The sequence below is a fragment of the Lutra lutra genome, chromosome 1 (assembly GCF_902655055.1).
Source record: "Lutra lutra chromosome 1, mLutLut1.2, whole genome shotgun sequence".
In the NCBI taxonomy this organism is placed as follows: domain Eukaryota; kingdom Metazoa; phylum Chordata; class Mammalia; order Carnivora; family Mustelidae; genus Lutra; species Lutra lutra.
Genome location: NC_062278.1, coordinates 203,424,544 through 203,437,363, shown reverse-complemented (window position 1 = coordinate 203,437,363; position 12,820 = coordinate 203,424,544). Strand labels below are relative to the sequence as shown.

Here is a 12,820-nt window from a genome sequence, read left to right as displayed (position 1 = left end):
TAAGGAAGATATGGTCCATATACACTATGGAGAATCATGCCTCCATCAGAAAGGATGAATACCCAACTTTTTTTTTTCCTTTTTTAAATTTTATTTTTTATAAACATATATTTTTATCCCCAGGGGTGCAGGTCTGCGAATCACCAGGTTTACACACTTCACAGCACTCACCATAGCACATACCCTCCCCAATATCCATAACCCCACCCCCCCCTCCCAACCCTCCTCCCCCCATCAACCCTCAGTTTGTTTTGTGAGATTAAGAATCACTTATGGTTTGTCTCCCTCCCAATCCCATCTTGTTTCATTTACTCTTCTCCTACCCCCTTAACCCCCCATGTTGCATCTCCTCTCCCTCATATCAGGGAGATCATATGATAGTTGTCTTTCTCCGATTGACTTATTTCGCTAAGCATGATACCCTCTAGTTCCATCCACGTCGTCGCAAATGGCAAGATTTCATTTCTTTTGATGGCTGCATAGTATTCCATTGTGTATATATACCACATCTTCTTTATCCATTCGTCTGTTGATGGACATCTAGGTTCTTTCCATTTGGCTATTGTAGACATTGCTGCTATAAACATTCGGGTGCATGTGCCCCTTCGGATCACTAGGTTTGTATCTTTAGGGTAAATACCCAGCAGTGCAATTGCTGGGTCATAGGGTAGTTCTATTTTCAACATTTTGAGGAACCTCCATGCTGTTTTCCAGAGTGGTTGCACCAGCTTGCATTCCCACCAACAGTGTAGGAGGGTTCCCCTTTCTCTGCATCCTCGCCAGTATCTGTCATTTCCTGACTTGTTAATTTTAGCCATTCTGACTGGTGAGAGGTGATATCTCATTGTGGTTTTGATTTGTATTTCCCTGATGCCGAGTGATATGGAGCACTTTTTCATGTGTCTGTTGGCCATCTGGATGTCTTCTTCACAGAAAAGTTTGTTCATGTCCTCTGCCCATTTCTTGATTGGATTATTTGTTCTTTGGGTGTTGAGTTTGCTAAATTCTTTATAGATTTTGGACACTAGCCCTTTATCTGATATGTCCTTTGCAAATATCTTCTCCCATTCTGTCAGTTGTCTTTTGGTTTTGTTCACTGTTTCCTTTGCTGTGCAAAAGCTTTTGATCTTGATAAATCCCAATAGTTCATTTTTGCCCTTGCTTCCCTTGCCTTTGGTGATGTTCCTAGGAAGATGTTGCTGCGGCTGAGGTCGAAGAGGTCGCTGCCTGTGTTCTCCTCAAGGATTTTGATGGATTCCTTTCTCACATTGAGATCCTTCATCCATTTTGAGTCTATTTTCATGTGTGGTGTAAGGAAATGATCCAATTTCATTTTTCTGCATATGGCTGTCCAATTTTCCCAACACCATTTATTGAAGAGGCTGTCTTTTTTCCATTGGACATTCTTTCCTGCTTTGTCGAAGATGAGTTGACCATAGAGTTGAGGGTCCATTTCTGGGCTCTCTATTCTGTTCCATTGATCTATGTGTCTGTTTTTGTGCCAGTACCATGCTGTCTTGATGATGACAGCTTTGTAATAGAGCTTGAAGTCCGGAATTGTGATGCCACCAACTTTGGCTTTCTTCTTCAATATTCCTTTGGCTATTCGAGGTCTTTTCTGGTTCCATATAAATTTTAGGATTATTTGTTCCATTTCTTTGAAAAAAATGGATGGTACTTTGATAGGAATTGCATTAAATGTGTAGATTGCTTTAGGTAGCATAGACATTTTCACAATATTTATTCTTCCAATCCAGGAGCATGGAACATTTTTCCATTTCTTTGTGTCTTCCTCAGTTTCTTTCATGAGTACTTTATAGTTTTCTGTGTATAGATTCTTAGTCTCTTTGGTTAGGTTTATTCCTAGGTATCTTATAGTTTTGGGTGCAATTGTAAATGGGATGGACTCCTTAATTTCTCTTTCTTCTGTCTTGTTGTTGGTGTAGAGAAATGCAACTGATTTCTGTGCATTGATTTTATATCCTGACACTTTACTGAATCCCTGTACAAGTTCTAGCAGTTTTGGAGAGGAGTCTTTTGGGTTTTCCACATATAGTATCATATAATCTGCAAAGAGTGATAGTTTGACTTCTTCTTTGCCGATTTGGATGCCTTTAATTTCCTTTTGTTGTCTGATTGCTGAGGCTAGGACTTCTAGTACTATGTTGAATAGCAGGCGTGATAGCGGACATCCCTGCCGTGTTCCTGACCTTAGCGGAAAAGCTTTCAGTTTTTCTCCATTGAGAATGATATTTGCGGTGGGTTTTTCATAGATGGCTTTGATAATATTGAGGTATGTGCCGTCTATCCCTACACTTTGAAGAGTTTTGATCAGGAAGGGATGCTGTACTTTGTCAAATGCTTTTTCAGCATCTATGGAGAGTATCATATGGTTCTTGTTCTTTCTTTTATTAATGTGTTGTATCACATTGATTGATTTGCGGATGTTGAACCAGCCTTGCAGCCCTGGAATAAATCCCACTTGGTCGTGGTGAATAATCCTTTTAACGTACTGTTGAATCCTATTGGCTAGTATTTTGGCGAGAATTTTTGCATCTGTGTTCATCAAGGATATTGGTCTGTAGTTCTCTTTTTTGTTGGGATCCTTGTCTGGTTTTGGGATCAAGGTGATGCTGGCCTCATAAAATGAGTTTGGAAGTTTTCCTTCTATTTCTATTTTTTGGAACAGTTTCAGGAGAATAGGAATTAGTTCTTCTTTAAATGTTTGGTAGAATTCCCCCGGGAAGCCGTCTGGCCCTGGGCTTTTGTTTGTTTGGAGATTTTTGATGACTGTTTCAATCTCCTTCCTGGTTATGGGTCTGTTCAGGCTTTCTATTTCTTCCTGGTTCAGTTGTGGTAGTTTATATGTCTCTAGGAATGCATCCATTTCTTCCAGATTGTCAAATTTGTTGACGTAGAGTTGCTCATAGTATGTTCTTATAATTGTCTGTATTTCTTTGGTGTTCGTTGTGATCTCTCCCCTTTCATTCATGATTTTATTTATTTGGGTTCTTTCTCTTTTTTTTTTTTTGATAAGTCTGGCCAGGAATACCCAACTTTTGTAGCAACATGGACGGACTGGAAGAGATTATGCTGAGTGAAATAGTCAAGCAGAGAGAGTCAATTATCATAGGGTTTCACTTCTTTGTGGAGCATAACAAATAGGGGAGTTAGAGAGGAGAAGGGAGTTGAGGGAAATTGGAAGGGGAGGTGAACCCTGAGAGACTATGGACTCTGAAAAACAATCTGAGGGTTTTGAAGGGGCAGGGGGTGGGAGGTTGGGGGAATCAGGTGGTGGGTATTAGAGAGGACACGGATTGCATGGAGCACTGGGTGTGGTGCAAAAACAATGAATACTGTTATGCTGAAAGGAAATTAAAAAAAAAAGACTTGAATGTGTTAATTATAGTCCGATGAAGGTGAAAATCCAATTTCTCCAGTTAACCTTGCTTGCGTGGGTGAGAGTTGGGCCACAACTTTTTTTTCTTTCATTTTTGGTGATGTTTGGAATCAATATAGTGTTTATTACTAAGGTGTTTTCTTTGTTGACAGGCTGACTTTTCCTGGTTCTTAAACTAGAAGGAACATTCTTTTTTTGTCTGTGCCTGTTGGTATTTCTTGGTTTCTAGCTTTTTCAGCTTCAAATAACAGATGTATAAGGTAAAAGAAAATCTAGGGAATGCACCACTGTGTTCTTTCTAGCATCTCAAGGTCCCTAGCTGGTCTGCCTTTTTCTCTGTACCTTTCAGAATCTTCCTAATTTTTAAAAATATATTTCTTTCTAGAGTTTTTAATATACAATGTATATCTATGCTTTATATATGATGTTATATGTGTGAAATATGTATATATTTATGTATTTGTTACATATATGCCCAAAGTTTTTTGTTGTATTTAGCAGGAGGATTAGTGAAAAATATGTCTCATCCATCTTCCTGGAAGCATATGCTAATTTTATGCCTTTTTTGCTTTTTACTATTCTTCCTTTATAGGTAATAGGTTGTCATTGCTTAGTTTTGGTTGCATGAAGTTGTGTGTTTTATTCTATTTTACGTCCATATTTTCCTATATTAGGATTCCCTGTTGACATAAGTTATCTTTTATTATGGGCCAATGTATAAAATGTATTACTGGTATACTTGATGTCAGCTTCGTGGTGCTATAAGATGTCCCTAGTTTTTGTTCTCACTCTCAAAAACAAATATTTTGTTTCCATCCACAAACAAAAGTGTTTTGGGGACCTGTAGCATCCTTCATCATACAACAAGGGACCCAGGAGAAGTCTCACCTACCTGTGCATTGTGTAATAGGCAGATAGACCCCAGTCCCAGATGTGTATCCTGAAGTGACCCTTTTGTCATCTTGGAGCTTCTGAAGACAATCTCCCTTGGATGAGAGAAACTTTGTGGATGTCTAGGTTTCTATAGGTGAACATCCAGCACTTTCTTGGAGAAGAAAGTAAGAGTTTGGGTACATTGGAGTGGTTAATAGGAAAATTTCACTTTATCTATGTCAACTTTACCACAAGACAGCACAGATAAAGGCCAGAGGAAATCCTTTTAGGCCCATGATTTCTCCTGTGAAGACAAGAGTGCATGTGAGTGAGGATCCAGCTTCTCCAGTTCTGCAGATGCTGCCAGAGGGTCTCATTTCTGTCTTGCCCTCTCCAGAGTACGAAATTGGGAGTACCATGACTGAGAGGTAGAAAGAGGCGCATAGGATTTTTGGGTGGCATTAAAGAGACACAGAACCTCCTGTACATCGGACTCTATCAAAAGCCCACCATTTACTGCTTGGAAAGTCCCACCTTTGGATTCCCCCACTGCCCCATGAGCATCCCAGTGCTTTGTGCCTCATACTACCCGCCATCCCCTATGTCCCCTATGCTGCGGCTGGCTCACTGTACATGCTCTTTAAGATGGTGGCAAGAGCAAGCTTTGGAAGACTGTTATTGAATACACATGGAAAGCAGGCAGAATCGGTAGTACAGAGACCACAAACTTGAGTTATAGTGCGACCTTTGGGATGACACAAGAGAGCCTGTCAGCACTCAGCCTGGTGCATTGTAGAATCAATAGAAAGCATTCATGCTGAAGAATTCTGCCACAAAAGTGAGCAAGAAATATGGAGCAGGTTCATGGGAGGTTTGAGAAATTACAGAATCTCTTAAGAGGAATATGGGAGGTATTTCTACCCTGCTGGCAATTAGTAAAGTCTGGACATGTGACTGCTATTTCAAATTTGAAGACCATAACACAGAACTCCAAGACACATGAAAAACTAAGGAAGCTAATTGAATTTAAATTTAAAAAAAGAAAAGAAAAAAAAAAAAAACCCAAGAAAACATATTCCACCGAAGGACCACATAATCTTCCAGTAACTGAATCCAAAGACATGGGGATTTACAATTTATCTGATAAAGAATTCAAAAAAAGCTGGTTTTGTTTTTTAAGATTTTGTTTGTTTATTTGACAAAGAGAGATATAGCAAGAGAGGGAACACAGCAGGGGGAGTGGGAGAGGGAGAAGCAGGCTTCCCGCTGATAGCAAGAGAGGGAACACAGCAGGGGGAGTGGGAGAGGGAGAAGCAGGCTTCCCGCTGAGCAGAGAGCCTGATGTGGGGCTTGATCCCAGGATCTTGGGATCATGACCTGAGCCAAAGGTAGGTGCTTAATAACTGAACCACCCCAGTGCCCCTCAAAAAAGCTCTTTTAAGGAAGTTTAATAAGCTAAAGGAAACACTGAAAGACAGTTCAGTGAAATCAGGAAAACAGTACATTAACAATATAAAAATTTATCAATTTTATCAAAGAGATAAATAATGAAAAAGAACCAAACAAATTCTGGAGTTGAAGAATTCAGTAAATGAAATGGAAAAAAAAAATGTAATAGAGCACATCAGCAGTAGGTTTGATCAAGCAGAAGAAAGAATCAGTGAAATTAAAGATAGGAACTTTGAAATTATACAGTCAGAGGAAACCTGACTGGAAAAGAAGAAAAAAATGAGGAAGAGTAAAGAAAGACTTCATGATAGGTGGTACATATCAGTGGGACCAATTTGTGAGTCATTGGAGTTCTAAAAGGAGAAGATGGGGGAAAAGGGGTCAGGAAACCTATTTAAAGAAATAATGGCTAAGAACTTTCCAAATCTAGGGAGAAATTTGGACATCTAAGTTCATAGTCTTCATAGGTTACCAGACAAACTGAAGATGAAGAAATCCCCTCCAAGACATATTATAATAAAATTGTCAAAGTCACAGACAAGGAAAGATTTTAAAAGCAGCAAAAGAAACAAAAGTGGTAACTTATGAGGTAACTACCCCCCCCCATTAGACTACCATTGGATTTCTCAGCAAAAATAATACAGGCTATAAAAGAGTAGGGTAAGATAGTCCAAGTGTTGAAATTTTAAAAAGCCCCACCAACCAAGAATACTTACCCTAGCAGAGCCGTTCTTCAGAAATGAAAGAGAGATACAAATTTTCCCAACTAAACAAAAGCTGAGGGAATTTACCACTAGACCTGCCTTACAAAATGCTAAAAGGAGTTCTTCAAGCTGAATGAAAGAACACTGATTAAGAACATGAAAGCATGAAAATATAAAACACACTGGTAAAGGTTATTATGTAGTCAGATTTAGAATACTCTAATACTATGATATGATGGTATATTAACTCTAGTATTAAAAGATGAGAGTATTAAAAACATAGCTATAGTAATTTTAAAATATAAAATACAAACACAGGTAAATTGTGACATCAAAATCAAAGCAGGGGAGAGTAAAAGGGTAGAGTTTTTATAGATGATCAAAGTTAAGTTGTTATGAGTATAAAATAGACTTATAAGATGTGTTACATAAAACCATGGTAACCACAAAGCAAAACCTACAGCAGAATCCTGGAAGATGACAGATAAAGGAATCAAAACATACCACTGTGGAAAATCATCAGTTCACAAAGGAAGGCAGCAAAAGATGAAAGAAGCAAAGCAATTATAAAAGAATTAGAAATAATAAGATAGCATTAGTAAGTCTTTACCTATCGATAATTACTTTAAATGTAAATAGATTGAATTCTCTCATTGACAGACCTAATGTGGCTGGATTGATTAAAAAACAAGGCCCAGCTTATTGCATGCCACCTATAAGAGACTTACTCCGGCTTTAAGGATACATATAGCTTGAAAGTAAAGGGATAGAAAAAGATATTTCATGCAAGTGGAAACCCATAGAGAGCACAAGTAGCTATACTTACACTGAGTAAAATAGACATTAAGTCAAAAAGTATAACTAGATATCAAGAAATCATTTATATAATGATAAAAGGATCAACTCAACCAGAAGATATATCGTTCATAAAGGTGCATCAGAAACTAATATATTAATATATAATAAATATTAAACACAGATTTAGAGGGAGAATTAGATTATAATAGTGGGAGACTTCAGTAGATAGATTATCTGGACAGAAAATCAACAAAGAGACATTGGACTTGAACTGTACTTTAGACCAAACGAACCTCACAGAAGTAGATAGAACATTTCATCCACCAACAGCAGGATATACATTATTCTCAACTGAAAATGGAACATTCTTCAGAATAAATCCTATGACAGGTCACATAGCAAGGCTTAGCAAATTTAAGAAGATTGAAATTATACTACATATCTTTTTTAGACTACAAGGTATGAAAGTAGAAATCAGTAATGGGAAGAAAACTGGAAAATTCACAAATATGTTCAAATTAAACAATACAGTTCTGAATAACCAGTGGTCAAAAAAATCATAAAGGAAATAAAAGGATACCTTGACACAAATTAAAATGGAAACAGTATACTATGGGAGGCTGCAAAAGCAGTTTTAAGAGGGAATTTTATAGTAATACATGCCTACAATATGAAAAAAGAAAGATGTCAAATAAACAACCCAACTTTACATCTCAAGGAACTAGAAAAAGAAGGAAAAAACTATGCTAAAATTTAGCAGAAGGAAGGAAATAACAAAGATCAGAGTGGAAAAAGTGAAATAGAGACCAGAAATCTATGAAAAGATTAACAAAACTAAGAACAGGGTTTTTTTTCCCCTAAAGATAAACAAAATGGACAAATCCTGAGATAGACTAAGGGAAAAAAGGAAAGACTTAAATGAAATGAGATATGAAATAGGAAACATTTAAAACGATACCATAGAAATAGAAAGGATTATAAGAGAATGCTATGGCAAATTAATATCAACAAATTGGATAACCTGGAGGAAATGGGTGAGTTCCTAGAAACATATAACCTACCAAGGATAAATCAGGAAGAAATAAAAAAAACTGTTAATCATCTAAGTAGTGAGTAAGGAGATTGCATGAGCAACCAAAATCTTCTAACAAAGAAAAGTCTAGGTCCTGATGAGTTTACTGGTGAATTCTACCAAACTTTAAAAAGTCAATACCAGGGCACCTGGGTGGTTCAGTGGGTTGATTCTCTGCCTTTGGCTCAGGACATGATCTCAGGATCCTGGGATCGAGTCTCACATCAGGCTCTCTGCTCGGCAGGGAACCTGCTTTCCCCTGTCTCTCTGCCTACTTGTGATCTCTCTGCAAAATAAATAAAATCTTAAAAAAAAAATAAGAGTCAGTACCAGTTCTCAAACTCTTCTAGAAAACTGAAGAGGAGGGAATACTTCCATACTCTTTTTATGAGGCCAGTAATACCCTGATACCCAAGCCAGATAAGGACAATAAAGGAAAAGAGAACCAAAGACAATATCCCTGAGGAATACAGATGCAAAACTTCTCAACAAAATGTTAGCAACCTGAATTTAACAGCACTTTTAAAGGATCATATCAAGGGGCGAAAGGATGGTTTAACATTACCAAACTAATAAATTTGATACATCTTACTGATAGAATGAAAGATAAAAATTGTATAATCATTTCAGTAGATGCATAAAAAGCATTTGACATAATCCAGAATCCTTTAATGAATAAAACTTGGCAATTTGGGTTTAGAAGTAATATACTTCAGCATAAGAAAGGCCGTGATATGACAAGTCCAGAACTAACATCATATGCAGTGGTATAAAGTTGAAATCTTTTTCTCTAAGAGGAGCAACAAGACAAGGGTGCTCACTCTCACCACTCCTATTAAACAGAATACTGGAAGTCCTAGCCAGAACAGCAGGTAAGAAAAGGAAACAAAAGGTATTCAAATAAGAAAGGAAGAAATAAAATTGTATGTGCTTGCATATGATATGATATATGTAGAAAATCCTAAAGACTCCACCAAAAAACTGTTAAAACCAATGAAAAATTCAGTAAAGGGGCACCTGGGTGGCTCAGTGGGTTGAGCCTCTGCCATTGGCTCGGGTAGTGATCTCAGGGTCTCGGGATTGAGCCCTGCATCAGGCTCTCTGCTCGGTGGGGATCCTGCTTCCCTCCCCCCTGCCTGCCTACTTGTGATCTCTCTTTCTCTGTCAAATGAATAAATAAAATCTTTAAAAAAAGAAAAAAAAACTTCAGTAAAGTTATGGGATACAAAATTAACACAAAGAATTTAACTGTGTTTCTGTTCACTAACAGTGAAATACCTGAAAAAAGGAAGGCAGCAGTCTATTTAAAATAGCAGTGAAAGCAAGCAGAAACTTAGGAATAAACTTAACCAAGGAGGTGAGAAATCTGTACATTGAAAACTATAAAGTCCAGCTGCTGATGGCCTAGTCTCATATAGATTTATTATTAGCAGTGGTGGAGGCCAGAGAATATAAAAAATTTAGGCCATTGTGTTTTATTTGAAGGGAGTTTCATACATCAGGAAAAGGAATGAAGCACTGATTAGAAAACTTAATTGTTTTTAAAAACAATTCATTTTTTATCTGTTAGGAATTGAAATCAAATTATAGCAAATATGAAAATGGAAACTCTATAATGAAAGAGTAAAAGAAGAAATGTTTATAAAAACTTCTAAATTGATTCATTCTTATGAATATAAATGTGAGCCAGAGTCTGAGTATTGTTTCTCCAGCTCAGAGCTGGATAACATAGGTGATATTAGCTGGTTAGGTAATATTGTTGGTTTTGTAGGTACAGGCCAAGTTCTGTATATAAGTCTATATCCTGAGAGTGATTAAATGGAATATTCCCAATCTGTAACTTAAAAAGTCTTTTTGGTAGTTGCCTAAGATCACAGTTTTCCCCTGAGGATGGACTCTGAGTACAAATGACAATGAAATTCCTATATAATGTATATAGTTTGTGCAACTTTGCATTCTTAATATGCAAAGTGGTTGCTACACTAAGATATCTACTGTATTTTTAAAAAGATTTTATTTATTTGAGAGCAAGAGAGAGCACAAGCACAAGCAAGGGGGCGGCCAACAGAGGGTGAGGAAGAAGCAGGCTTCCTGCTGAGCAGGGAGCCGGATGCAGGGGTCCTTCCCAGAACCCAGGGTCATGATCTAAGCTTAAGGCAGACACATAACTGACTGAACCACCCACGCACCCCTATCTACTGTATTATCGATAGAGTATTTCCATGCTGAAATCCGGCTGCTATTTTAATATATTTGAGATGGTAATCACGAATTTCCTTTTCTAATGGGAAATCTTTTCTCTTTTACAGGGGATCTTTCCTGCAAATTACATTCACTTGAAAAAGGCAATTGTCAGTAATAGGGGGTGAGTAGCTGGCCTTACTAAATTTATTTATAATTTTTAGAAGTTGCAAAGGAAGGCCTTTTTCTTTTAAGTTTGTAGTATAAAATATGTTGTTAGGATGTTTTCCTGCCAAAAATAAATTTGCTTTATTGCTTTATTATATATCATATAATTCTGAGGCCACACTATTTCTTAAATACTGACAACTTTAATCTGTTTTCTTGTATACTAGAAAGGTAACCTGAATTGTTGTGAATTTTATAAAAACAGTTATGCATGCAGCATGTCTTTTATAGTTATTTGCATTATGAGAATAGTTTCTGATAGGTTAACAAGTGCAATCTCTAATAGAAGAGAGACAAGATGTAAATATATCAAAATGTTAACATTTGTTATTTTTGTACATTCAGATTATGAGTGATTTTGAGAAATTCTTTACTGTCATGTCCAAATTTTAAAAGTAATAAATATAAATGCTACTATAAAATTTTGATTTTTAAAATTAATCATTTTAAAATATAAAATTTAGGATATTATATATGATAGCTTTTGGTACTAGAAATAATGTTTTTGAACAGAGGTTGAGAAAACATCAGAGTTTAGTTAGGGTTGAGTCAGGAAAAGAGAAACTTATAAGTCACTTTATAAGTTAGAATTTAATGTAGGGAGTTTCAAACACACATGTTTGAAAAAATGAAAGAAAAAAAAAGGAAATGCCAATACAACCCAAAATAATAACTGTAGAAAGGAGTCTAGTGGCTGGGGGAACAAAAGATAATGGGTTGGGCGTACCAGAACTCAGGAACTTAGAAGATGGGTCTTGAGACACTAGAGCTCAAATTCTGAGGAGATGAAATCACATGGCTCCTGCTGATATGTATGAAGAAGGGCAGTGAAGTTGTTTCTGGGAATGTCAAAAGCAACTGGAGGCTGGAACCAACTTTCTCTGGTGGAATGGTTTATAGAAACCACAGTAACACTTTTTATTTCCTTTTCCACAGTATCTTTCTAATGCCCTCCACCAGACATAGGAGCTTGTGAGGCAAAGTTGGCAAATCCCAGCCTCAGAGTCGGTGCTTAGAAGGGTGGATCTAGAGATGAGAGGTATTAGTAAATGACTGGTATGCCTTCTAAGATAAAATTTGTTATTGAGGCATAATAAGACTATAATTAAGAAGATTCTAATATGAATGCATGACCAGAATACTCTTTATTGTTCCTCTTCTTCTTTTATAAAATACCAGACATGAGAATGTAGAGACAGGAAACTTGAAAATCCTTTTAGTGAACCTTTGCAACATATAATCTATTACCTCAAATTTATAGGTAAGGAGTGCCAAAACCATCAAGATTGGATAGAAGTTGTGTAAAAATGAAAAGGGAGTGTCTAAACAAGGACCATGAAGGCATACATTTCTGAAAGTACTAAGAAAATAACTTCATGAATGTGAATGGCTCACCTTGAAACACAAAAATAATAACCCTAATTTAATAACACTTAGTTTAATAATGGGACTAATGAGAACTGAAATGTGGCAGAAACTACACGGAGGTGAGATGAGAAAAGGAGATAGAGTGTTTAGGGATCAAGAAACAGTGCCTCAGAAAATGCCAGCAAAATCATATATTTCTGATAACAAGGGACTCATCTTAAATCCAGGAGCAACTTTCCTATTTATAATAGTTGTAAAGGAAATTGGGGACTACTTTGCTAGCAGAAAAATCCATACCTAGATTCACTTTGTTTCAGAAAGGCAAAGAATGGCTTAAAGAGTTATACAGGGGAGCCATATTTGTTGGAAGCACTCTTTCTCCAAGGAAGCAGAGAAACTGTCTTTTTGATGTACACCTTAGAAAGCTACATAAGATCAATTCAGTATACAAATCTCCTGCACTTTGATTTTCCAGAAAAATATTTCTAAAGTCTGAAGAAAGTATTTTAAAAAACTGTCTTCAGGTGTTGAAGAGCAGTCAGTGTAGGAGGATCTTCTTTCCCCAAGTTTTTACTTAAATTCCAGTTAGTTAACATACAGTGTAATATTAGTTGCAGGTGCAGAATTTAGTGATTCAGCACTTCCATGCAACACCCAGTGCTCATCACAACGAGTGTGCTCTTTAATCCCCATCATCTGTTTCACCCATCTCCCCACCCCACTTACCCTCTGTAATCAGTTTGTTCT

General features: G+C 36.8%; 1 protein-coding gene across 4 annotated transcripts in view; it reads left to right on the top strand.

Annotated features, from left to right (window-relative positions):
* Positions 1-12,820, top strand: part of DOCK3 (dedicator of cytokinesis 3) — a 564,947-nt gene that overhangs the window by 189,411 nt on the left and 362,716 nt on the right. For all 4 annotated transcript variants that reach the window (XM_047693084.1, XM_047693058.1, XM_047693067.1 and 1 more), the window contains one exon: positions 10,606-10,661. In XM_047693084.1, the coding sequence (XP_047549040.1) occupies positions 10,606-10,661 (56 nt within the window). The remainder of the gene's footprint in view (positions 1-10,605; positions 10,662-12,820) is intronic.